The following is a 26,983-nucleotide window of genomic DNA, read 5'->3' as shown; positions in this document are numbered from 1 at the left end:
ACTTAGCAATGCCATCTTAATATAGACCATCATCCTTTTCAGAAATGGAAAATATTGTTTATTGTATACGGACTAAAAGGTTTTACTATCATTACCATAATGTTACCTTTGACTAGGCATTCACTATAACCTTTAAACTATAGTTACTGGCCTTTTATGTTTTGCACAGGGATGAAAAGAGACATATTAGCTGCACTCTGAGCATGCAAAGAGAGACATACAGGCACCCCACAGGGGCAAAAAGTGCTATGATGAATGTAAAACGTGCATTTGAGAGCCAATGTGTCACCAACACTATTACCAAAGGCATTTTTCATTTAAAGGTTACCCATAGGGCATTTTATATAAGGTTATGAAAGTTCATGATAACATTTTTCGAAGTATCCTGTGGCCCCAATATTTTCTCACCTCATAAATATACGATTTGATCAAACTTTTGTAAGCATTCTTGGCAGATATAGTTAAAATATGATTTTTAAAATGTATTTTTAAAACATTTTTAAGCATTCTACTACAAAAAAATTCCGTTCAGCAATAAAATGCTAATGAATTTCAACATCTGATGTACAATATAGCTTGTAATCAAGTAATTCAAATAATTAAATAATTATGTAATTTGATTAAATAAAGCAATTAAAGCAATTAAATAATTTGGTTGAAAAACACAAAAACCTGCTTAAAGACTTTAGTAACCTAAATTAAATTTATATATAAATTATGCATTCACATTTATAAATATGCATGCATATAATAATTTCATTTATATTTATAAAATCTAAATGATACATATGTGATGTTTGGAAGCATATATATATATGCATACATGTGTATGTATACATACATATGTGCATATATGTATATATTATTAAAAACTGAGATAGGTTTTTTTCTTCATTTTAGTATTCAAATTTCACACAAAATTAATTTTAAATACATCAAGCATATATTAAGAAACACATTAAAACAAATTATATACATGCAACTCTTTCTATTGACTTATGAAGTCTTTGCACAAAAGCCATCATTTTAAAATTACCCTGTATGACTTTGAAGAGATCAAACACTTAGCCTAATATAGAAAATCAAACCGCTGATAAATGAAAAAGCACAGTAAAGATCAGCTTAAGTAACACCTCATCTTGGAAGTCTGGTCTGAATTCTCCAGGCAAACAATTAAATATATTCCTATTCTTTTTGAAAAACTGAGTTTTAAAGGAAGAATCTTTAGCATTAATTACCTAGATTCTAATCTATTCTAATGATGAATAACTTTAGTTTACAGCTTTAGATTACTTATGAGATGTTAACTAACTTTTAAAAATCTTTTCTTGGTGAAACTGAAACCAATACACATTAACTTATAATTTTATTTCTTAAACTTGTTTAAAAATGTCTATTCTGTAAACACTATGACTCTCAGAGATGGTACTTAAAAGCAAGAGTAACTGCTAACTTATAAAATCACTACCTACAAAAATTTAAACGAAATCTCAGAGTTGGAAAGATAATAGGAGAGTTATTTGAAAAAGTAAATAGATTTTGACTTAAGCTCCTTTCAGTAAGCGTATCATTAATTCTAACTAATACAACTTTATAAAGTAATATACCACCACACATGGATTCTGAATAGTCACCAAAATATAATATATTCTTCTAGTTACTGGTGGGATTTAGTGCCTGACTTCCCCTAACAGGTTCACTTCATGAAAACACAACAAACTCCCATCCAAAAGTCACAGAAACACAGAGTACAGACTTTTCCTATTTATCAAAATAAGCATTCATTTGAGTTATATGTCTGGCTTATGTTGCAACAAAATTTAAGTGATTTAAAGATCACAATGAAATATTTTCTGAACAACAGAGTAATTAATACAGCTTTTTAGAGATGGCTTCAAAATGCATTGCCCCTCTCCACCCCAGGGATTTATCTAAACTAAATGTTTCATAATTTTTATTTTTCTCTTTAACTGACTTTTGTAATTATTAGATTATAAAGAGTTTTTGTAATATCCACTAGCAGAGGGAGTAAAAATAGGAAACTTAAGCTCACACAATTAGCTTATTTCAGGATAATGTTCTTATTTTAAATAGTGCACATAATTACCACAATTTTTACTTTGCTTTCAATGTTTGGAAAATCAAAATTTAACTTTCTTAAAGAAAAATATTTAAGCCACATCCACAGATATATATTTTGGAGCCAATGGAAATATTTAAAGTATTAAATGCTATTTTTCCCATGGCATTTGTCAACCAGTGTCACTTTGACATCAGCATGTATGCCTTTAATGCCAAACAATTAAAGACTTTCATCTTTTCATATGAGCGAAGTTCAGATTTTCTCCCAGAATAAACAGTCAACTATGCCACGAAATACTCTAATAATCATCAGAGAAGAAAATCGTTTATCTCTGGTTTCCAAATTTTGACAAACTATGTTTTGTCACATTCACGTATTAGTCTGTGCTGCTCTGGCTCCATGACCATGATGAAACCTCACAGATTTTAAAATTGCTCTAAGCTCACAGATAAAAGCAAACTCGAAGCTGTTGGATATTTGTTGAAGCACTGACCAACCTACAGCACAGGCCCTGAAGAAACACAGTCATTGACACCCTGGCTGTGTCCTCTCTCCCAGGACGCTGTCTTGGATTGATTACCACTGTTACCACATCGTCCTACAGATTTCTCATGTAAACGGGCAAATGGATAAACAGGAGGCCATACCAGAAGGGGCTCATCGGGGGCACTGGTGGAAAGCTCGGCAGATGCTGTGCGGACAGTGCTGAGCCCAGTAAGGGAAACATTTGAGAGCCTTCTCCGCCTCACGCCGCTGCAATTGTTGGGGATTTTAAATGCACATCTCTTGTGGTAATTCAGCCCACATCCTGGAAGGAGAAAGTAAAAATGACTTTTGTTCAACTATAAATTAAAAGCTACTTTAGTATAAGTTGTAAATTATGAATTTTTAGAAACAGTGCTGCTTCCATTTTTCTTGCGGCTGTTCGAAAATGTAAATTTTCTTTTGAGCGTCTCCTGATTTATTTTCCCAATTTGTCAATAAGCTGGGTTTTGACATCTGATTTTATTGGATGAGCCCAGCAACTACCCTGGTTATCATTTAAAAAAATGTTTTCTAACATAAGGGACTTGGGCTTTGAGGGATCTAGCAATAAAACTCCAGTGAAATGACCTATTTTTAGCTGCCTCAAGTTCTATTGCAAGGGAAAATTAATCATAACGCTTCACAACTTTTGACTTGCACTGATTCGAATCATGGCTCCACAACTTGTTTGTCTACATTGCCTTGGAAAAATTACTTCACCTCAGTTTTCCTGTCTGTAAAATGAGGATAATAACTACCTTGCAGAATTGTTGAGAAAATATGTAAAATACTACGCATGCTAGTTTCTACATGGTAGATAATTAGGAAAAAGCACCATTTTCCTCTCAATATTTCTACTGTTCATAGTTCTATCACGTAGTCTTACTGTTCAGAATTTCCCCATGTGTCACATAGCAGGCCAGGCAAATTTTCATAAAACTACACTTTAGGCAGACTTTCTTCCAGATCACTGTCTCTTAACTTCCCTTCTTACAGATAGAAATTCAGAAATTATGGTTATTTTATTTATGGATTTCATCATAAAAGCTTGGGGTTTTTGGTCAAAGTTCAAACAGCTCTATCCCTCCCCGCCCCATCCTTCATCAAAAAAGAGCAAGGTATGATTTGGTCCGTTTTTAAGATTATATCATGGTATCCTATAAACCTGAATTATGCACTTCAAGGATTTCTGTCCATGGAGGATGATAAAACTATGATCTTGGTGTAGAAACTGGGTACACGTTCCAGCCTGCCACTCAACAGCTGAGTGACCTTGGATGGTTTGATTAACCTCCTGAATCTCAGCTCCTTTCAGCAAACATTTATTGAATGCCTACTATTCCAAGTTCTGGCTTAAGATGCAAATTATATGTTTAGCCTGTTAGCAAAATAAACAACACCTTATGGGAGAGAAACATATCCACATGATATAGGGGAAAAGATAGGAGAATCTGGTTTCCCAGATCAGGGCTAACATGTTGAAGATAGGAAATGAACCGAACAGAATCCATGCAGTACCCAGATCCCTGGAAGCTATCTGAAGGAAAGAAGGCATTGCAGGAGAGGGCACGACATAAGTAGCTAACTCCAGCATGCGTTCCACTTGGCTGGGGAAGGAATACCTTACCTTCACATTTAAGGCCTTGACGCACCAGCCCCCATAGCATTTCTCCACAGTGATCACAGAAAGCTGGAGCTCTGTACGAATGAACAAAGAGAGTGTGGGGGCGAATCTGAAAGTCTTCAAAGGTGGCGGAAGCTGTGAAAATAATAACATTGAAAAATAAGTTGAATAAATACGCTCATCTGTAGATAATTAGTATGCAAGATACTTAACATGCAAGTATGGGTATAACTGGGCAAAGTCAGGAAAGATAAGATGCAACACTGCTTGACTTTTAGCCATTCCACTCCATTCTTCTCAACCACAGCCTTATAAGTGGTGGCAAAGGAACCTCGTTCTTGTCTTCCTGCTGATATATCAAGGTCTCAGGCCACTTCAAAAATAGCCAAAACGCTAGAACAAAGAATGAATGAAAGAATAACTCAATTCAATCTATAAATACGGGATGTTGCTTTAAAACACTTTGCTTTTTCTCTTACCTAAATGAGCCAGAGAGGTATTCAGAAATATTAATGGAAAGGAAACACTTGATGAATGGAATTTAGACAGATCAGAAGACAGTGTACTTGAATATCACCTTGAAGAAGTACATCAGAAGGGTGGGGCCCAACTGGAAGAAAGCTGGGCAGCCTCTTTTGGGGAGATACAGTTGTTTGAACTCTTAGGCAATATAACCAAGCATTTAAATCCTGACCTAAAAATAACAAGCAGTCTCTTCATCAATATGCCAAACAGAGGGATTTAATACACACACTGGTGAATTTCAGCCCACTCTGATAAATATATTTTAGAAAATCATATTCATGCTATAGGGTACTTTTTGTTATGCTTATTGTTATTTATCCCATATGGTATTCGTACAGAGTATTGAAATTCATTATGTTTTAAAAATTATACTTTTCCACATGATATTTTTATTATGTTATAAAAATAGTTCACGGTTTTTTGGTGTTGCTTAAATCAAGAAATAGAAAGGTACAGATAAATGAAAGTGAAAGACCACCCTTTTTCCCCAAATTCTAGTGTGTAGGGCTATATCTTTCTGGATCTATTTACATATATAGCCCGATATCAAGGCTGCCCGTAATAGTCCAGGGAGTGCTGACCTACGAGTGAGAAGAGCTGGATGAGGCTTTGCCATTATCTTACTGACAACTCACTTAATCATCACGAGCCTCAGTTTCCCATACATAAAAAGGGAAGGTCTGACCAATGGTGACTTCTCCTAACCCTTAAAGTGTAAACTTCCATAAACTTAGAATAGAACCATATGCACTTGATTTCGTAAGGTTTTATGCAAAGAGAATTTGGGGGAAAATTTAGGCCTTAAATACATCCTTCTATTCTGCCTTCCCTTCTCTTCCTCCTGTTTGTCTTCTTGCCTTACTTTTTCAACACACATTTGTTAAACACCTTTTCAATATTGTCAATGGTACCGTTCCAGGGACAGAGATGTAAAGATAAGTAAGACATCTTTACAGAGCCTACCAGACCAGCAGAAAGGCAGATAAAAACAAACAAAAAAACTCCACAATAACTATAAAATAACTTCTAAGGTTCAAAGAAGCTGCAAAATTTGGCCTAAGTTACTAAACAGAACTAAGACTACAACCCACAAGTGTTTTGTCCCCAATCCATTGTCCTTTTCATCATACCAGTGTTACATCTTACCTTTCCTAACTCTGCCCAAAGAGTTGTATCCAACAGCCCCATAGTGAGGGAAATAAACATCTGCAGTTTTCCTGATGCTGTCCTGGATAGCAGGTATGGGCTAACGAATCACCTGTGGAGTATACTTATGAAGTGCTTACCTTGGTAAGTATGCAAGGTGTGACAGAGTGAACGCTGAAACTGTAGGCAATTCATCTCTGCTAGATAGGTGTCCAAAATTATGAGGACAACTTTGAGGGTATCACATCCCTCAGGGCAAGTGACAACAGAACATGCAGGAAAGTGAATCACTTCAACCAGAAAGGATATTACTGATAGTTCACAGACGTATATCTGGACCATAAAAAGAGATTAAAATTTTTAATGGGTCAGTTTTCCCTTGAATAAAAGTACTTTATTCCAAATTAATATGCTTTACTATTGGAAATCATCCATCAACTTATCAAAGGTACTAGTTTTACTCAATGGAAAGATAATGAGAATAATAATAATGTTAAGATTTATTGAGCTATTACTGTATACCAGACACTACACTAAGAGATTAAAGTGTGGGAAGAAGGAGCTAATCAAAGAAGTGCAGCCAAGTAAGATGCTCTAGCATTGCCTACAAGGAGTTCTGATTAGTGTCAAGGTTCCTTACAAAAAGGATTCCAATTGAAATAAGATTGGGAAATTGTATTATTATGTTTCTCACTTCAAGTTTCACAATATTACAGTCAACGCTTATTCTAAGTAAATCAGTAAAAAAGTATGGTTTGGGTTCCAATCAACTACTTTTATAATTTGTTCAAAGTCTGTCTAATTTGTAAATGCTAAATCTTCTTTAAAATTGGTCTCTCACAGTCATGGACAAGTTTGTTTTTAAAACATCAAAGAAAATAATTAAAGAAAATACTTTGTGCCAACCATTAACTCCTAACTTCTCCCCTACCTCTCCCCCCATCTCCCACCCCTGCCAAATGTCACCCAAACAATGGTGACAATACCATGATAGCAATTAGTTGAATAATTAAGGTAGTTTTCAAAGTAAGGAATGTTAGAATTTGACAATACTAATACCTAGATGTGTTCAGATATTTTTTGAATTAATCAGAAAGAATATAAATAATTAAAAAGAAGATTTTCAATGACCCCCCCCCCCATCCAGTTTATGTCAGGTACGTTTGTTTTTTCACTTTCTGAAGGGGATTAACATTCATAAGCAGTTAGCACCCTTGACTTATGTTTAAATGCCATTTTCTAAAGTTCAATTTTAATATTCTCCTGTTAATTTTAGAATAATTAAATACATTTTTTAAAATAAAACTACCAAGTGTGGTGAGGTTTCACATGCATTTGAAATCAAAGCACAACATCCATTCATTATGAATTTACCTGTTTCTGCACCCTGGGGGAAATCAGCATTAGCTGAGTGTATGCATGCCATCTTGCCTAATCACAAAATTGCACTTCAGAGATAATCACTTAGCACAGGAAAACAAAGTGAATGCTGTAATTCCATTTCACTTAAGGTTTGGAAGCAAAATGGACAGATAAGAATAGAAATACTAAAGTGTCTAGAGATTCCAAGAGAGAACAATGTGCTATCTGTCAGTATGTCATAATCAATCAGGTGACCTAAATTAAAACCATATGACAGGGCTACAAACTAAACACAATGGGCCCCTTATACTGGTACCTGTGTATCTTTGATTTGCTTTGTTCAGTCTATTGTTATACTCCACGGTGCAGGAGAGGAGAAAATAACATGCTTTCCTTAGTCACTGAGCATTTAAAACAGGTAATTGAGCCAAAAACTCTAAGATAATCAGTACTTCTTTTAAGGTTCATGATAAATTGTTGCATAAAATGGAATAAACTGGTTAGCAGTACAGAAGAAATCAGGCTTCCAAAGCAAAATAAATAATCTCTGGAGGTCAAAAATATTTGCATAATAAAATCAAAAAATGTCCTATCTTCCAAGAGTTTTAGTAATTTATTTTTACTGGTAATTTTGGCAATTTGGGAGAAGTGTTAACTCTTTCTGGCATTGCCAAGTTGGAACAGGTATAAGAAGAAGAAAAGCTTAACACATTTCAAGTATCATCTCATTCAATTTTTCACAAGGACTCTATGAAGTAGATACTATTGTCCCCACTTTACAGATGAGAAAACTGTCTCAGAAAAATTAAGGAGCTGCCCTAGGTAACACAGGATCTTGATTCAGACAGCCTGACAGCTGAACCATACAAATTCTCTCAGCGACTCTGAATCTAATCATCACATTCTCTGACCATCAAAATTCTGTCGATTATAAAGCTGCATCTTTATTTTATGAATTACTAGCAAAGACTTAAAAAACACTGCAATTAAATACAACACACCACTATTGTAAGCTGCATCCTTATCTCAGAGATGCAAAAAATACTGAGGAAAAAAAAGTCCATGAAATAATGTATAAAATGAAATTAATTCAGTTCATAGTCAAAAATTCTTTTAACATGCTTTCTGCATATACTCCATTTTTTGAAATCTTTCTCCCTCCAAACAAATTGGAGTTAGTAACAATAACTGGTTTTAAAATTTTTACAAAAATCAAAGGTAATGATAACTAACACCCAATTCGAGTTTGTGTCTACATGATAACCAGTGTCATTCAACTGATAAGTCTGGCCCAAAGCAAAACATTATGAAGCTTTTAAAAATTAAGATTTGTTGTAGATAAATTTGTTTTTTTCTTAACCTCTGGAATATTGAAAATAGCTTCTGAATATCACTCTCAGCACATAAATACAAATATTCATCAGTTTTAAGGTATTCTGTGGATATGAAACCATATCCACTTTAACATCCTATCATTCATCCATACACACACATAATAGATACACATAAATAATCCTCTGTTCCGTGAGAGCTTTCATTAGTGGAATGATAACTATTCACAAATCAGTTTACTGTATTTGTAAATATCTCAAATTATTAGAAATATTTTTTTATATTGTGTCCCAAACACTACTCTGTAATTTCTATTTGGAGGTGATAGTTCTAAAAGCAAGCATTTAAATTAAGACATTTTTGTGCCTTTCTTAAATCAGCTCATGTAAGTCAAGCAGGCCTAATATCTTCAAGCATATAGTTGATTAATATTATGTTTTACTAACATATCTAGAACCTACTATATAGTAATATATATGTATCGTAATATAGTATATATAAGAAATAGAAAAATAACAAGGAATAGTATCTGTTGTTGAGGGTTCAAAGTCAAAATGAGGATGAGAGACCCATAAATAATCATAATACAAGATGCAGGGATGGAAACACAAAAGAAAGGGCAACTAAGACTGCCTGGGTCTATCAGGGAAAGCTTCAGCAAGGAGGGATCACAAGAACAGAATCTTGAAGGATGAAGAGTGTTTTGAAAAGCAAAGAATAGGATAAAGGAAAGAGGAAACATTTTGTATAGCCTGATTTTATTTAATTATAGAAAATTTGTAAGACTACTTACAAATTTCTTTATAATTATAATTTTGTAGGCTCTTGATTGTTGGTGCACTGTCAGGACAGTTAGCAAGAGTGACTCCAACAAATTGTCCATGACACAGGTAACTGAGAAATTACAATAGATCATTTACACACTATTGTGGCCCAGATATCTGTGCCTGTGAAATTACGCCTGCAGATGTGTACCTGCCTCGCCCCCATTCCACTACCTAATACCTACACCCTGAGGTTGGTCATTTCTTTTTGCTTCTCCATTGATCCCAGTCTCTCCAAGCCACTGTTGTACCAGATACTCCCTTCACGCAAGCACTGTTCAAATTAATCACACGGTTCACATTTTTGTTATACGTGGAGATGTCTAGAGTCGGGAAAGTCCCATAGCTCTTCAGAAACAAGAGCATTAAACAAATTCTTGTTGAGACACTTACAAAAACATCTTTTAGATAACTGGAGAAAAAAAGACAGAAATTTCAATTTTTCACTCACATATGACCAGAAAAGCATTAGTGAGGAGCAATGATGGGAACTTGGGAAGCTGTGAATATATCATCCCAAAGATTACAGCAGCCAAGAGAAGAAACATAAAATGTATTTAGATATGCTGATCAGGCAGTTCAGAAAGTTCTGGGAAAATATTTTAGAAGTATATGGCCAGACTCTTAAAAAGAAGATGTGGCACATATATACAATGGAATATTACTCAGACATAAAAAGAAATGAAATTGAGTTATTTGTAGTGAGGTGGATGGACCTAGGGTCTGTCATACAGAGTGAAGTAAGTCAGAAAGAGAAAAACAAATACCGTATGCTAACACATATATATGGAATCTAAAAAAAAAAAAAAAGTTCTGAAGAACCTAGGGACAGGACAGGAATAAAGACACAGATGTAGAGAATGGACTTGAGGACATGGGGAATGGGAAGGGTAAGCTGGGACGAAGTGAGAGAGTGGCATGGACACATATACACTACCAAATGTAAAGTAGATAGCTGGTGGGAAGCAGCCGCATAGCACAGGGAGATCAGCTCGGTGCTTTGTGACCACCTAGAGGGGTGGGATAGGGAGGGTGGGAAGGAGATGCAAGAGGGAGGAGGTATGGGGATGTATGTATATGTATAGCTGATTCACTTTGTTATACAGCAGAAACTAACACAACATTGTAAAGCAATTATACTCCAATAAAGATGCTAAAAAAAAAAAAAAAAGGCTCCAAGAGGAATAAAAAGGTCTCACAAGCCAGAGTGACAGCACAATAACAAGTTACCCTAATTAGGGAGAAGAGGGGGCAGTACCTAGAGAAACTGATGTAACTGCCCAGGGAACTCTGTTAGGCTTATACTCAGAAAGAGAATGCAGCTACAGAAGGAGCAGCAGAGTCAGGGAAACAGCAAATAGTGGCCTGGCCAGTGAGAACCACCTTAAGAAGGCTAACAGGAGGAGAAAGCTGAAGCTTTTAAAAAGCTGGAAAGAACAAAAGGCCGTTTAGCTGTGTGTCATATGTGGCAAGAATGAGGACGAGATAGGCCTGCACCATGGAAAAAAGAGTTTAATGCTAACAAAGTAGAAAAAGCTAAACTATTCAACTGTAGTTTTGCTTCTACCTTTTCTAGAAGAGGAGTATCTATATTCAAACTAAATAAATAAATAAAGGGAAGAAGAAATATCAAATATACTCAAGAAGGAAACAAAGTCTAGAGTAGATGAACAAAGATTATCTAATCTGATCTGTTCTCAATAGGCCCAGGTGAGTTATATAAATTTATTTTTAATCTTATGAAAACATCTACCACAATATTCTAACAGACTCTTGTTGGGCTTGTGGAATTATGCCAAAGGCCTACTGTAAGAAAAACAGAAGATACTCTGATAAGAGTGGAAGAGTTTAAAAGGAGAGTTAATGAAGAAATTTAGCCCTAGTCATATCAAAATATTCTATAAAACTATGATTTTTTTTTTTTTTTGCGGTACGTGGGCCTCTCACTGTTGTGGCTTCTCCCGTTGTGGAGCACACCCATGGCTCACGGGCCCAGCCGCTCTGCGGCATGTGGCATCTTCCCAGACCGGAGCACGAACCCGTGTCCCCTGCACTGGCAGGCGGACTCTCAACCGCTGCGCCACCAGGGAAGCCCAAAACTATGATATTTAAAAGTAAGTGGTGGGGGGCTTCCCTGGTGGCGCAGCGGTTGAGAATCTGCCTGCTAATGCAGGGGACACGGGTTCGAGCCCTGGTCTGGGAGGATCCCACATTCCGCGGAGCAACTGGGCCCGTGAGTCACAACTACTGAGCCTGAGTGCCTGGAGCCTGTGCTCCGCAACAAGAGAGGCCGCGATAGTGAGAGGCCCATGCACCGCGATGAAGAGTGGGCCCCACTTGCCACAACTAGAGAAAGCCCTCGCACAGAAACGAAGACCCAACATAGCAAAAATAAAATAAATAAATTAAAAAAAAAAAAGTAAGTGGTGGGACTTCCCTGGTGGTGCAGTGGTTAAGAATCCACCTGCCAATGCAGGGGACACAGGTTCGAGTCCAGGTCCGGGAAGATCCCATGTGCCGCAGAGCAACTAAGCCTGTGCGCCACAACTACTGAGCCTGTGCTCTAGAGCCCGCGAGCCACAACTACTGAGCCCGCACACCACAACTACTGAAGCCTGCACACCTAGAGCCTGTGCTCTGCAACAAGAGAAGCCACGGCAATGAGAAGCCCGCACACCGCAACTAGGAGCAGCCCCCGCTGGCCGCAACTAGAGAAAGCCCGCGCGCAGCAACGAAGATCCAACGCAGCCAAAAATAAATACAAATAAATTTATAAAAAAAAAAAGTAAGTGGTGGTTGTGTAAGACAAAAGAGATCAATAGGATAGAGCTGATAACATAGAAATCTACTCTATGTATGAATTTTAAATATGATAGAATAGATATCATAAATCAATGCAGCAGGGAAACATAATTTAACAAATGATTAACAATTAGTAACATTTAGCTACTTGGGGGGAACACAATTTAGAAGCTTATCTCCTATGTTATACAAATATATAAATATATATATATATAAATATATATATATATATATATATATATATATATATATATATAAAAAACCTGATGAGTAAAAAGTTAAAATAACAAACCATGGAAAAACTAGAAGGAAACAGAAGTGAGTGCTTATCAAATCTCTGGAGGAAAAAAAGACTTTAGAAAGTAAAAGAAATTCATAAATCTTCAAAGTGATGGAAAATCAAATGGGAAAGATTTATCAGCATGATCATGTAGCAGGCACTACTGACTGATGTGGCTTAAGAGTCATGTAATAGTCTCTTTTATTTAGTATAGGTTTATTCATAATAATTGTATGTGCTAGGTCACAGAATTATGTTCAATAGTTTCAAGCATTTATAATATAATCACAAACATTCAAGGAGAGATCCCTACGCTTGTTAAATGTCAGGCATGCAGGTGACAAGGCCTATGTTCTAGTATGAAAATTAAGGAAGTTCACAAGTATTCATTCATTCCTTCTCAGAAGGAAACAGATCCTTATTTGCCTTCTTTTATTTTTCTTTTTAACCAGAGGCAAGCAGCAGGACAGTAGGAGTTATGATGGCAGGGCTAAAAATTCTGCACAAGAAGTTTAGGATCTGTTCATGAACCTGGAGAGTTACAGTTAACACCTGAGCAATCGATCCTTTGTTTCCCTCTCAGGCAACTGAGCTCTGTAGCTGCTGCAGAATAACTGTTACAGTAGTAGCAATGTCTTCTGCCAGGAAGGCTACTAGGATGAAACAGATACAAAATGGAACTCTATGTAACTAAAGGAAGAGAGCTGTAAGACGAGTTATTATATCCGTCCACCTCCATATTAAGAAGTTGCCAAAGACCCTCAAATTAACACTCTCCTCAACATACTTTTTGATCCAGTCATTACTGATATATGCCTCCCTGCCCTTCACACAAACCTTCCCTTCTGCTTCCCATCCCACAACTCAGCTCAGTATCACCTGTTCTGGGAAGCCTTCAGTGATAAGCCCACCCCCACCTGACATTAACTGCCCTCTTCTATGTTCTGATAAGCTCCTGGGCACACTCGTATCATAAAATGTATCACGCTATGCTGACACCCTTTACCCCTTCATGCAATCACACCTGACATTAGCAGATTGCTGAAGGATAGAGAGTATACCTTCTCTGAGTTTATGCACACATTAAGCAATCAATTAATGTCCATGGTTGAATAAATGAAGCAATGTCTTTAAAACTGATATTGCTAGCCTGCAGTTCTAAGGTTCTACATTTTAAGTCCTAATAATCTGTAAACATAGTATTTCAAGTTCAAAAGCAAAGCCCAAAGCCCATCAGACTCATAACGTGGATCACAATTTGCACATTTAAAAAAGTAACTAGCAATGTCCTTGACACTCCCAGAGATGTCTTTGCTAGTGTGTCATTGCTCTATAGGCAGAGTGGTGCAGGCAGTGGTGATAAGCACGGACTTAGTGTCAGAGCATATCTGGGCTCTGATCCCAGTCACAGCAAATGGGCGACCTTGGATGTGTTACTTCCCCTCTCTGAACCTCAGTGTCCCTCTCTCTCAAACTGGCTTAGTGAAGCTCACCTTGTTAGGTAGGCTGTGAGGAGGACACAAGGTGATTAGCACAGTCCTTGGCATACTGGTAGTAGTTATCACAGGGATTTCTTAGCATAATAATTAACGGTATGGGCTTTGTAATCAGAAAGATCTGGGTTTGAATCCCAATTATTATTTGTTATTTGTAATTATTATTATTGTCATCATCATCATCAATACTAATAGAGGGAAGTACTGCTTTTAAATCCATCATCAATCACAGCACATAAAAAAATTAAGGCCTTTAAAAACTATTATTATTCGTTTCCTCTACCATCTCATAAAGAATATGTTTCCACTCCAGAGGAAATGGCTTTTCTTTCCACTGTTCTGGTTAATGCTAATTAAATGGTGCTAAGTCCATAGGACTGTGTCTAGTCCCTTCTCTAAAATGAAACAATTAACAGTTGGGAATTGCAGAGGGGAAAGAAGGATCACTATATCCTGATGTGACTGAATGAAAAATGCCACAGCTGGAAAGAGATTTGAGAGCATCTCGGGTCAAGAAAGAACATAAATGGTTGCCCCATGTGTCCAACATAGAGGAAAAAGAAAATTAAGTAAAAATGTCATGGAGTCAAATTCTAGCTAATGAGTGCAGGCTCTGCAGGCACCCGGAATAGGGGAAAGAAAGGTCAAGCCTGTTTCTTAGAAAGCTCCATCACATACAGGAGACTTTATGCCTTTAAAAGGATAATGACCTCATTTGCATGAGGAATACCAGCATACAAACTGCCCTTTAGACTACTTACAAAAGGCTGGTAGACAAAGGTTAGGTACAGTATTATAATGAAATGTTCTTATAGGCAGCGGGGTTTCTGGCAACAAATAGCATCACTGTTGTCAAATATCTTTGCATATAGAGACAACATGCTGAGGTCCTATATGCTTTGCTTCAAGTTTCTTTAAGTCTCACTGTACTTTTCTTAAAAACAGATGCTTACTCTTGATTCATAAACAAACAAACAAAAACCTTAAAAGCTGTGAAATTTGCTGGATATTCCCACTCCCAAAGAAGCAACAGTTCAATGGTGGCTGAATTCAACTCAATGCCTGCTGACCAGGCACCTGCTGTGAACAGGAATAGTTCTGGCTGCTGCTCAAGGGTGCCCAGAGGAGGGAATTTACTGCTAAGGGACTCCTTGTATTCTTGTAAGAAGAATCAGGCTGACTGGTTCAGTTGGTCTGCTCTGATTTATCAGAATAAAAGAGCTTTATTAATTGAAAATCTGCTTTGATGCTTTTCAGTCACACTTACTGAGTAAATATTTTACTCAAAGTAAAATCTATGCTTTGTGTAACCAATACCATAATTGAAATATGGAACAATTTTTTTCAACCGTTCCCAAATTCCCCTGGGCCCCTTTGGAGACAAACTCTTTCCCACCCCCATTCCCTGGCAACCACTGATTTATTTTCTGTCCCTTTTCCAAAATGTCATATAAATGTGGTCTTTTGAGTGTAGCCTCTAACAGCATAATGCATTTGAAATTCATCCTTGTGTGCTGAGTCAAATTCCATTTGGCTGGTATGCTACAGTCTGCTTATCCACTCACCAGTTGAATCTTTTGAAAAGGGCATCAGTTTATCCATTCATCTGGGCATTAGGGCCAAGGGTCATGCTGGGTTTGAGGGCAGTAGGGATCTAGGGTGCAGAGCCCAGGCTCCAGTAGGGAGAAAGAGGTGGAGAGAAATAATTTATGATCTGAACACGTCATTCGCAGCATGGGAACTTTATTGCTGAAAACAATTATCTTTTTACAACAGGGGACAGCATATAACTTTTAGAGTGAGATAAAGTGGCTTCATTGCTGTTTCCACCTACCACTTTTAGGCTGCAAGATCTCTCTGTATCTCATTTCCCTCATCTTTGAAATGGGTATAATTATTAACTCAAAGAATAGTTGCATAATCATTTCATTGAGAAAATATTTTGAAATCACAGCATTGTAACTGGCACTACACTGTGGTAGTGCACAAAATATGGTAAAACACACCAGACATTTTCTCAAATATGCATATGTAGACTTAATCTTATGTTTTTGCATTATTTGCAAAAATTAACTCAAAATGACCTAAATATAAAGCCTAACTATAAAAACTCTAGAAGAGAACCTCAGAGAAAATGTTTATAAGCTTGGTTTAAGCAAAGATGTCTTAGATACAATGCCAAAAATATACCTCATTTTTAAAAATCAATAGGCCCAGGATTGGTTCAAGATGGCAGAATAGAAGGACATGCACTCACTCCCTCTTGCAAGAGCACTGGAATCACAACTAACTGCTGAACAATCATTGACAGGAAGACAATGGAACTCACCAAAAAAGATACTCCACATCGAAAGACAAAGGAGAAGACGCAATGAGATGGTAGGAGGGGCACAATCACTATAAAATCAAATCCCATAACCACTGGGTGGGTGACTCACAAACTGGAGAACAATTATACCACAAAAGTCCACCCACTGCAGTGAAGGTTCTGAGCCCCATGTAAGGCTTCCTAAACTGGGGGTCCGGCAATGGGAGGAGGAATTCCCAGAGCATCAGACTTTGAAGGCTAGCGGGATTTGATTGCAGGACTTCAACAGGACTGGGGGAAACAGAGACTCCACTCTTGGAGGGCACACACAAAGTAGTGTGTGCATTGGGACCCAGGGGAAGGAGCAGTGACCACAAAAGAGACTGAACCAGGCCTACCTGCTAGTGTTGGAGGGTCTCCAACCCTCCACAGCGGGGGGGTGGCTGTGGCTCACCACAGGGACAAGGACACTAGCAAGAGGAGTTCTGGGAAGTACTCGTTCGCATGAGTCCTCCCAGAGTCCGCCATTAGCCCCACCAAAGAGCCTGTAGCCTCCAGTGCTGGGTTGCCTCAGGACAAACAACCAACAGGGAGGGAACTCAGGCCCTTCCATCAGCAGACAAGTGGATTAAAGTTGTACTGAGCTCTGCTCACCAGAGCAATACCCAGCTCTACCCACCACCAGTTCCTCCCATCAGAAAGCTTGCAGAAGCCTCTTAGATAGCCTCATCCACCAGAGGGCAGACAGCAAAAGCAAGAAGAACTACAATCCTGCAGCCTGTGGAATGAAAACCACATTCACAGAAAGATAGACAAGATGGAAAGGCAGAGGACTATGTACCAGGTGAACGAACAACATAAAACCCCAGAAAAACAATTAAATGAAGTAGAGGTAAGCAACCTTCCAGAAAAAGAATTCAGAATAATGATAGTGAAGATGATCCAGGACCTCGGAAAAAGAATGGAGGTAAAGATCAAGAAGATATAAGAAATGTTTAACAAAGACCTAGAAGAATTAAAGAATGAACACCTGGAAGAACTAAAGAACAAACAAACAGAGATGAACAATACAATAACTGAAATGAAAAACAAACTAGAAGGAATCAATAGCAGAATAACTGAGGCAGAAGAACGGATAAGTGACCTGGAGGACAGAATGGTGCAATTCACTGCTTCAGAACAGAATAAAGAAGAAAGAATGAAAAGAAATGAAGACAGCCTAAGAGACTTCTGGAACAACATTAAATGCACCAACATTCACATTATAGGGGTTCTGGAAGGAGAAGAGAGAGAGATAGTACCCGAGAAAATATCTGAAGTGATTATAGTCAAAAACTTCCCTAACATGGGAAAGGAAACAGCCACCCAAGTCCAGAAGCACACAGAGTCCCAGGCAGGATAAACCCAAGGAGAAACACATTGAGACACATAGTAATCAAGTTGACAAAAATTAAAGACAAAGAAAAATTAGTAAAAGCAACAAGGGAAAAACAACAAATAACATAAAAGGGAACTCCCAAAAGGTTAACAGCTGATTTCTCAGCAGAAACTCTAAAACTCTATTTAAAGTGATGAAAGGGAAGAACCTATAAACAAGATTACCCTACCCGGCAAGGATCTCATATAGATTTGATGGAGAAATCAAAAGCTTTACAGACAATCAAAACCTAAGAGAATTCAGCACCACCAAACCAGCTCTACAACACATGCTAAAGGAACTTCTTGAAGTGGGAAACATGGGAGAAGAAAAGGACCTACAAAAACAAACCCAAAACAATTAAGAAAATGGTAATAGGAACATACATATAGATAATTACCTTAAATCTGAATGGATTAAATGCTCCAACCAAAAGAAACAGGTTTGCTGAATGGATACAAAAACGAGACCCATATATATGTTGTCTACAAGAGACCCACTTCACCTAGGGCCACATACAGACTGAAAGTGAGGGAATGGAAAAAGATATTCCGTGCAAATGGAAATCAAAAGAAAGCTGGAGTGGCAATACTCATATCAGATAAAATAGACTTTAAAATAAAGAATGTTACAAGAGACAACGAAGGACACTACATAATGATCAAGGGATCAATCCAAGAAGAAGATAAAACAATTATAAATATATATGCACCCAACATAGGAGCACTACAATATGTAAGGCAACTGCTAACAGCTATAAAAGAGGAAATCGAGAGTAACACAATAATAGTGGGGGACTTTAACACCTCACTTACACCAATGGACAGATCATCCAAATAGAAAATTAATAAGGAAACACAAGCTTTAAATGACACAACAGACCAGATAGATTTAACTGATGATTATAGGACATTTCACTGAAAAACAGCAGATTACACTATCTTCTCAAGTGCACACAGAACATTTTCCAGGATAGATCACATCTTGGGTCACAAATAAAGCCTTGGCATATTTAAGAAAATTGAAATCATATCAAGCATCTTTTCTAACCACAACACAATGAGATTAGAAATAAATTACAGGGGGAAAAAAAGGAAAAAACAGAAACACATGGAAGCTAAACAATACGATACTAAATAACCAAGAGATCACTGAAGATATCAAAGAGAAAATCAAAAAATACCTAGAGACAAATGACAATGAAAACATGATGATCCAAAAGCTATGGGATGCACCAAAAGCAATTCTAAGAGGGAAGTTTATAGCAATACAAGCCTTCCTCAAGAAACAATAAAAATCTCAAACAATCTACCTTACACCTAAAGGAAATAGAGAAAGGCCAACAAACAAAACCCAAAGTTAGTAGAAGGAAAGAAATCATAAACATCAAAGCAGAAATAAATGAAATAGAAACAATAGCAAAGATCAATAAAACTAAAAGCTGGTTCTTTTACAAGATAAACAAAAGGATAAAACTTTAGCCAGACTTACCAAGAAAAAGAGGAAGAGGACTCAAATCAAAAAAATTAGAAATGAAAAAGGAGAAGTTACAACAGACACCACAGAAATACAAAGGATCACAAGCGACTACTACAAGGAACTCTATGACAAAAAAATGGATAATCTGGAAGAAATGGACAAATTCTTAGAAAGGTATAACCTTCCAAGACTGAACCAGGAAGAAATAGAAAATATGAGCAGATCAATCACAAGAAATGAAATTGAAGCTGTGATTAAAAATCTTCCAAAAAACAGAAGTCCAGGACCAGATGGTTTCACAGGTGAATTCTACCAAACACTTAGAGAAGAGCTAACACCCATCCTTCTCAAACTCTTCCAAAAAACTGCAGAGGAAGGAACACACCCAAACTCATTCTATGAGGCCACCATCACCCTGATACCAAAACCAGACAAAGACACTATAAAAAAAGAAAATTACAGACCATTACCACTGATGAGTATAGATGCAAAAATCCCCAACAGAATACTAGCAAACAGAGTCCAACAACACATTAAAAGGATCACACACCATAATCAAGTGGGATTTATCCCAGGGAGGCAAGGATTCTTCAATATACATAAATCAATCAATGTGACATACCATATTAACCAATTGAAGTATAAAAACCATATGATCATCTCATTAGGTACAGAAAAAGTTTTTGAAAAATTCAACACCCATTTATGATAAAAACTCGCCAGAAAGTGGGCACAGAGGGAACATAATAAAGGCCACATATGAGAAACCCACAATGAACATCCATCTCAATGGTGAAAAACTGAAAGCATTTCCTCTAAAATCACAAGCAAGACAAGGATGTCCACTCTCATCACTGTCATTCAACATAGTTTTGGAAGTCTTAGCCACAGCAATCAGAGAAGAAAAAGAAATAAAAGGAATCCAAATTGGAAAAGAAGAAGTAAAACTGTCACTGTTTGCAGATGACATGATACTATACATAGATAATCCTAAAGATGCCACCAGAAAACTACAAGAGCTAATCAATGAATTTGGTAAAGTTGCAGGATACAAAATTAATGCACAGAAATCTCTTGCATTCCTATACACTAATGATGAAAAATCTGAAAGAGGAATTAAGGAAACACTCCCATTTACCACTGTAACAGAAAGAATAAAATACCTAGGAATAAACCTACCTAGGGAGACAAAAGACCTGTATGAAGAAAACTATAAGATACTGATGAAAGAAATTAAAGATGATACCAACAGATGGAGAGATATACCATGTTCTTGGATTGGAAGAATCAACACTGTGAAAATGAGTATACTACCCAAAGCAATCTACAGATTCAATGCAATCCTTATCAAATTACCAACGGCATTTTTTATGGAGCTAGAACAAAAAATCTTAAAATTTGTATGGAGACACAAAAGACCCTGAATAGCCAGAGCAATCGTGAGGGAAAAAAACAGAGCTGGAGGAATGAGACTCTCTGACTTCAGATTATACTACAAAGCTACAGTAATCAAGAGAACACGGTACTGGCACAGAAACAGAAATATAGAACAATGGAACAGGGTGAAAGCCCAGAGGTAAACCTACTCACCTATGGTCACCTTATCTATGACAAAGGAGGCAAGGATATACAATGGAGAAAAGACAGTCTGTTCAATAAATTGTGCTGGGAAAACTGGACAGCTACATGTAAAAGAATGAAATTAGAACACTCCTTAACGCGATACACAAAAATAAAGTCAAAATGGAATAAAGACCTAAATGTAAGACTGGACACTATAAAACTCCTAGAGGAAAACATACGAAGAACACTCTTTGACATAAATCGCAGCAAGGTCCTTTTTGACCCATGTCCTAGAGTAATGGAAATAAAAACAAAAATAAACAATGGGACCTAATGAAACTTAAAAGCTTTTGCACAGCAACGGAAACTATAAACAAGACAAAAAGACAACGCTCAGAATGGGAGAAAATATTTGCAAATGAATCAACGGACAAATCTCAAAATCTCGAAAATATATAAACAGCTCATGCAGCTCAATATTAAAAAAACAAACAACCCAATCAAAAAATGGGCAGAAGACCTAAATAGACATTTCTCCAAAGAAGACATACAGATGGCCAACAAACACATGAAAAGATGCTCAACATCACTAATTATTAGAGAAATGTAAATCAAAACTACAATGAGGTATCACCTCATACCAGTTAGAAGGGGAATCATCAGAAAATTTACAAACAACAAATGCTGGAGAGGGTGTGGAGAAAAGGAAACACTCTTGCAGTGTTGGTGGGAACGTAAATTGATACAGCCACTATGGAGACCAGTATGGAAGTTCCTTAAAAAACTAAAAACAGAACTACCATATGACCCTGCAATCCCACTCCTGGGAAAATACCCAGAGAAAACCGTAATTCAAAAAGACACATGCTCCCCAATGTTCACTGCAGCACTATTCCCAATAGCTAGGTCATGGAAGCAACCTAAATGCCCATCGACAGATGAATGGATAAAGCAGATGGGGTACATATATACAATCGAATATTACTCAGCCATAAAAAGGAATGAAATTGGGTCATTTGTAGAGACATAGATGGACCTAGAGACTGTCATACAGAGTGAAGTAAGTCAGAAAAAAAAACAAATATCGTATATTAATGCATATATGTGGAATGTAGAAAAATGGTACAGATGATCCGGTTTGCAAGGCAGAAATAGAGACACAGATGTAGGTAACAAACATATGGACACCAAGGGGGGAAAGCGGGGCAGGGAGGGGGTGGTCGGATGAATTGGGAGACTGGGATTGACATATATGCATTAATATGTATAAAATCGATAACTAATAAGAACATGCTCTCTAAAAATAAAATAAAATTCAAAAAAAAATAAATATCAAAAAAACCTAAAAAAATCAATAGGGTCTTGCTTCCTAATCCCTTTTCAAAGGATTAGTCTCCAAAATTTACAATCAGCTCATGCGGTTCAGTATCATAAAAACAGATAACTCAATCAAAAAATGGGCAGAAGATCTAAATAGACATTTCTCCAAAGACATACAGAAGGCCAAGAGGCACATGAAAAGATGCTCAACATCACTAATTATTAGAGAAATGCAAATCAAAACTACAATGAGATATCATCTCACACCTGTCAGAATGGCCACTTTCAAAAAATGTACAAACAATAAATGCTGGAGAGGGTGTGGAGAAAAGGGAACCTTCCTACACTGCTGGTGGGAATATAAATTGGTATAGCCACTATGGAGAACAGTATGGAGGTTCCTTAAAAAACTAAAAATAGAGCTACCATATGATCCAGCAATCCCACTTTTGGAAATATATCCATAGAAAAACATGGTTTGAAAGGATACGTGCACCCCAATGTTCATTGCAGCGCCGTTTACAATAGCCAAGACATGGAAGCAACCTAAATGTCCATCGACGGATGAATGGATAAAGAAGATGTGGTACATACATACAATGGAATATTACTCAGCCATTAGAAAGAATGAAATAATGCTATTTGCAGCAACATGGATGGACTTGGAGATTATCGTACTAAGTGAAGTAAGTCCTACAGATATAGACAAATATCATATGATATTGTTTGTATGTGGAATATAAAAACAATGACACATATGAACCTATTTACAAAACAGAAACAGACTCACAGGCTTAGAGAATGAATCTATGGTTACCAGACGGGGAGGGATAGATTGGGAGTTTGAGACTGACATGTACACACTGCTATATTTAAAACAGATAACCAACAAGGACCTACTGTATAGCACAGGGGACTCTGCTCAACATTCTATAATAACCTAAATGGAAAAGAATTTGAAAAAGAATAGATATATGTATAACCGAATCACTTTGCTGTACACCTGAAAACTAACACAAAATTGTTAATCAACTATACTCCAATATAAAACAAAAATTAAAAAAGCAGAAAATAAAATAAAAATCAATAGACTTTATCAAAATTACAAATTTCTAGTCTTTGAAAAAACTGTTTAAAAATGAAGAGAAAAGCTACAATCTGGGAAAAAGTATTTGCAAAATATATTTCTGATAAAGGACTTGTATCCAGATTCCATTAAAAACTCTCAACAATTATTAAGAAAAGAACCAACTAAAAATAGGCAAAAGGCTTGAAAAGACAAGTTGACCAAAGAAGCTACATGGATGGCAAAGAAGCACATGAAACTGAGTTCACTGCAGTACACTGGGGTTCAGTGGTCTTTAGTAAACTAGTTTGGGATCATTATCACCATTTATGAAACTCTTTCAATCCAAAATCATTCATGTTCTAAATATTTAACTTACAAATTAATACATTTGGGGATATAACTCACTCATATACAGGGCAATCTATATCTGTCCTAGGACATTATACCATATTCCATCTCTGTAACTGAAATCACAAACTATGGTCCTACTTAAGAGAATATTTTGGAAGATCAAGACATCATTGCCAAACAATTTTTAGAAAACATCACAAGTAATTGCAGGTTATGGTTTTTAATATAAAATTAACTATGTTTGGACAGTCCTTAATTAATTTTGTATAACAATATTTATTTTTTGATTATCAAAATGCTCTGCATGTGTATGGTAAGTGAATTATTATTTCAACTTTGTTCATTTAATCATTTAATATGTACTTTATTCTCACCTTGTTCTAATACAGTCATACCTGATTTTAGTATTTAATACTATCCTTTCTCCCTTTCTAAAATCAGAAATCACAATGTCATTATTATTAAAAAACAAGGGGTTAATTTCATTATCATATAAATTCTCTACCAGAATTCTAAATTCAGTGGTTTCAGGACAATAAAGGATAAACAGCATAGGAAAAATTTTTAAAGGAGAGAGATGTAAATTTTTATCTAAATTTGATGTTTCCTTTTATGGTTTGTTTAGGTAAGTGATTCTCACACAGTAGTAATATTTTCCCAGTGATGTTCCAGAATTGGGAGGGAAGGGAACAAAGCAGTTTTCAAATTATATATCTACCCTTGAAATTATGATAGCAGTTGATTTCCTGGTCTAGAGGAATATTCTCCTGTGACTATTATTCCATGCGACAGCAGAGTTTACTTTGTGCTGAGCATGTACATAACACGAAGGCAGAAAGGACTGTGCTGTTTCATTCCATGTCATGGGTTAGGAACGCCAGTTCTGGAGCAGGAATGTCGGGTTTTGAAATCCACCTTCACTAAGTGTCTGAGCCTCGCTATATTCCTTAACTGCATAGGTCTTAGTAACCACATCTGTAAAATGAGAGTGATGAATATAAAAGAAATTCCCTCAGGACTGCTGAAGTATTCAATATGTATATAAGCATTTAGACCAGTGACTAGCATGTAATAACCTTATAAAAAATGTTTGCTAACATTTAGGAAATTTTTTGCTTCTCTAGTCTCACTTTAAAGTTATTGTTATCATACTATGATATTTGCAAAGTGAGCTTGTCCTGTCTAGCTTACTCTGTCTCTGTCCGTATTCATTTTTTTTAGCATCCTTACTGGAGTATAATTGCTTTATAATGGTGTGTTAGTTTCTACTTTATAACGAAGTGAATCAGCTATACATATACATATATCCCCATATCTCCTCCCTCTTGCATCTCCCTCCCACCCTCCCTATCCCACCCCTCTAGGTGGTCACAAAGCACCGAGCTGATCTCCCTGTGCTATGCGGCTGCTTCCCACTAGCTATCTATTTTACATTTGGTAGTATATATATGTCAAAGATACTCTCTTACTTCTTCCCAGCTTACCCTTCCCCTTCCCCGTGTCCTCAAGTCTGTTCTCTGTCTTTATTCCTGTCCTGCCCCTAGGTTTTTCAGTACCAGTTTTTTTTTTTTTTTAGATTCCATATATATGTGTTAACATAGAGTATTTGTTTTACACTCTCTGACTTACTTCACTCTGTATGATAGACTCTAGGTCCATCCACCTCACTAAAAATAACTCAATTTCATTTCTTTTAATGGCTGAGTAATATTCCATTGTATATATGTCCACATCTTCTTTATCCATTCATCTGTTGATGGACACTTAGGTTGCTTCCATGTCCTGGTTATTGTAAATAGATCTGCAAAGAACACTGTGGTACATGACTTTTTTATATTATGGTTTTCTCAGGGTATATGCCCAGTAGTGGGATTGCTGGGTCCTATGGTAGTTCTACTTTTAGTTTTTTAAGGAACCTCCATACTGGTCTCCATAGTGGCTGTATCAATTTACATTCCCACCAACAATACAAGAGGGTTCCCTTTTCTCCAACACCCTCTCCAGCATTTATTGTTTGTAGATTTTTTTGATGATGGCCATTCTGACTGGTGTGAGGTGATACCTCATTGTAGTTTTGATTTGCATTTCTCTAATGATTAGTGATGTTGAGCATCCTTTCATGTGTTTGTTGGCAATCTGTATATCTTCTTTGGAGAAATGTTTATTTAGGTCTTCTGCCCATTTTTGGATTGGGTTGAGTTTTTTTGATATTGAGCTGCATGAGCCGCTTGTATATTCTGGAGATTAATCCTTTGTCACTTGCTTCATTTGCAAATATTTTCTCCCATTCTGAGGGTTGTCTTTTTGTCTTCTTTATGGTATCCTTTGCTGTGCAAAAGCTTTTAAGTTTCATTAGGTTCCATTTGTTTATTTTTGTTTTTATTTCCATTTCTCTAGGAGGTGGGTCAAAAAGGATCTTGTTGTGATTTATCTCATAGAATGTTCTGTCTGTTCTCCTCTAAGAGTTTAACAGTTTCTGGCCTTACATTTAGGTTTTTAATCCATTTTGAGTTTACTTTTGTGTATGGTGTTAGGGAATATTCTATTTTCATTCTTTTACATGTAGCTGTCCAGTTTTCCCAGCACCACTTATTGAAGTGGCTATCTTTTCCCCATTGTATATTTTTGCTTCCTTTATCAAAATAAAGTGACCAAATGTGTGTGGGTTGATCTCTGGGCTTTCTATCCTGTTCCACTGATCTATATGTCTGTTTTTGTGCCAGTACCATACTGTCTTGATTACTATAGATTTGTAGTATAGTCTGAAGTCCAGGAGCCTGATTCCTTCATCTCTATTTTTCTTTCTCAATATTGCTTTGGCTAATAGGGGTCTTTTGTGTTTCCATACAAATTGTGAAATTTTTTGTTCTAGTGTAAAAAATGCCAGTGGCAGTTTGATAGGGATTGCACTGAATCTCTAGATTGCTTTGGGTAGTATAGTCATTTGCACAATGTTGAATCTTCCAATCCAAGAACATCTCTCCATCTGTTTCTATCATCTTTAATTTCTTTCATCAGTGTCTCATAGTTTTCTGCATACAGGTCTTTTGTGTCCCTAGGTAGGTTTATTCCTAGGTATTTTATTCTTTCTGTTACAGTAGTAAATGGGAGTGTTTCCTTAATTTCTCTTTCAGATTTTTCATCATTAGTGTATAGGAATGCAAGAGATTTCTGTGCATTAATTTTGTACCCTGCTACTTTACCAAATTCATTGATTAGCTCTAGCAGTTTTCTGGTACCATCCTTAGCATACTCTATGTATAGTATCATGTTATCTGCAAAGAGTGACAGCTTTACTTCTTCTTTTTTGATTTGGATTACTTTTTCTTTTTCTTCTCTGATTGTTGTGACTAAAACTTCCAAAACTATGTTGAATAATAGTAGTGAGAGTGGACAACCTAGTCTTGTTCCTGATCTTCGAGGAAATGGTTTCAGTTTTTCACCATTGAGAAAGATGTAGGCTGTGGGTCTATCATA

The 26,983-nt window shown here is 36.6% G+C and overlaps 1 protein-coding gene across 3 annotated transcripts in view; it reads right to left on the bottom strand.

Moving 5' to 3' along the window:
- The window catches only part of PRKD1 (protein kinase D1), a 333,945-nt gene that overhangs the window by 78,535 nt on the left and 228,427 nt on the right, over window positions 1–26,983 (bottom strand). For 2 of the 3 annotated variants that reach the window (XM_067738790.1, XM_067738781.1), the window contains exons 3-4: window positions 4,236–4,367; window positions 2,731–2,891 (exon numbers count right to left, since the gene is read on the bottom strand). In XM_067738790.1, coding sequence (XP_067594891.1) covers window positions 2,731–2,891; window positions 4,236–4,367 — 293 coding nt within the window. Of the gene's footprint in view, window positions 1–2,730; window positions 2,892–4,235; window positions 4,368–6,043; window positions 6,194–26,983 lie in introns of those variants that run through there. The other variant, XM_067738800.1, reaches the window with a different exon arrangement.

This window comes from Pseudorca crassidens, chromosome 1 (assembly GCF_039906515.1).
Source record: "Pseudorca crassidens isolate mPseCra1 chromosome 1, mPseCra1.hap1, whole genome shotgun sequence".
Lineage (NCBI taxonomy): Eukaryota > Metazoa > Chordata > Mammalia > Artiodactyla > Delphinidae > Pseudorca > Pseudorca crassidens.
The sequence above is the reverse complement of the archived record's forward strand: the minus strand, read 5'-3'. Positions and strand labels throughout refer to the sequence as shown.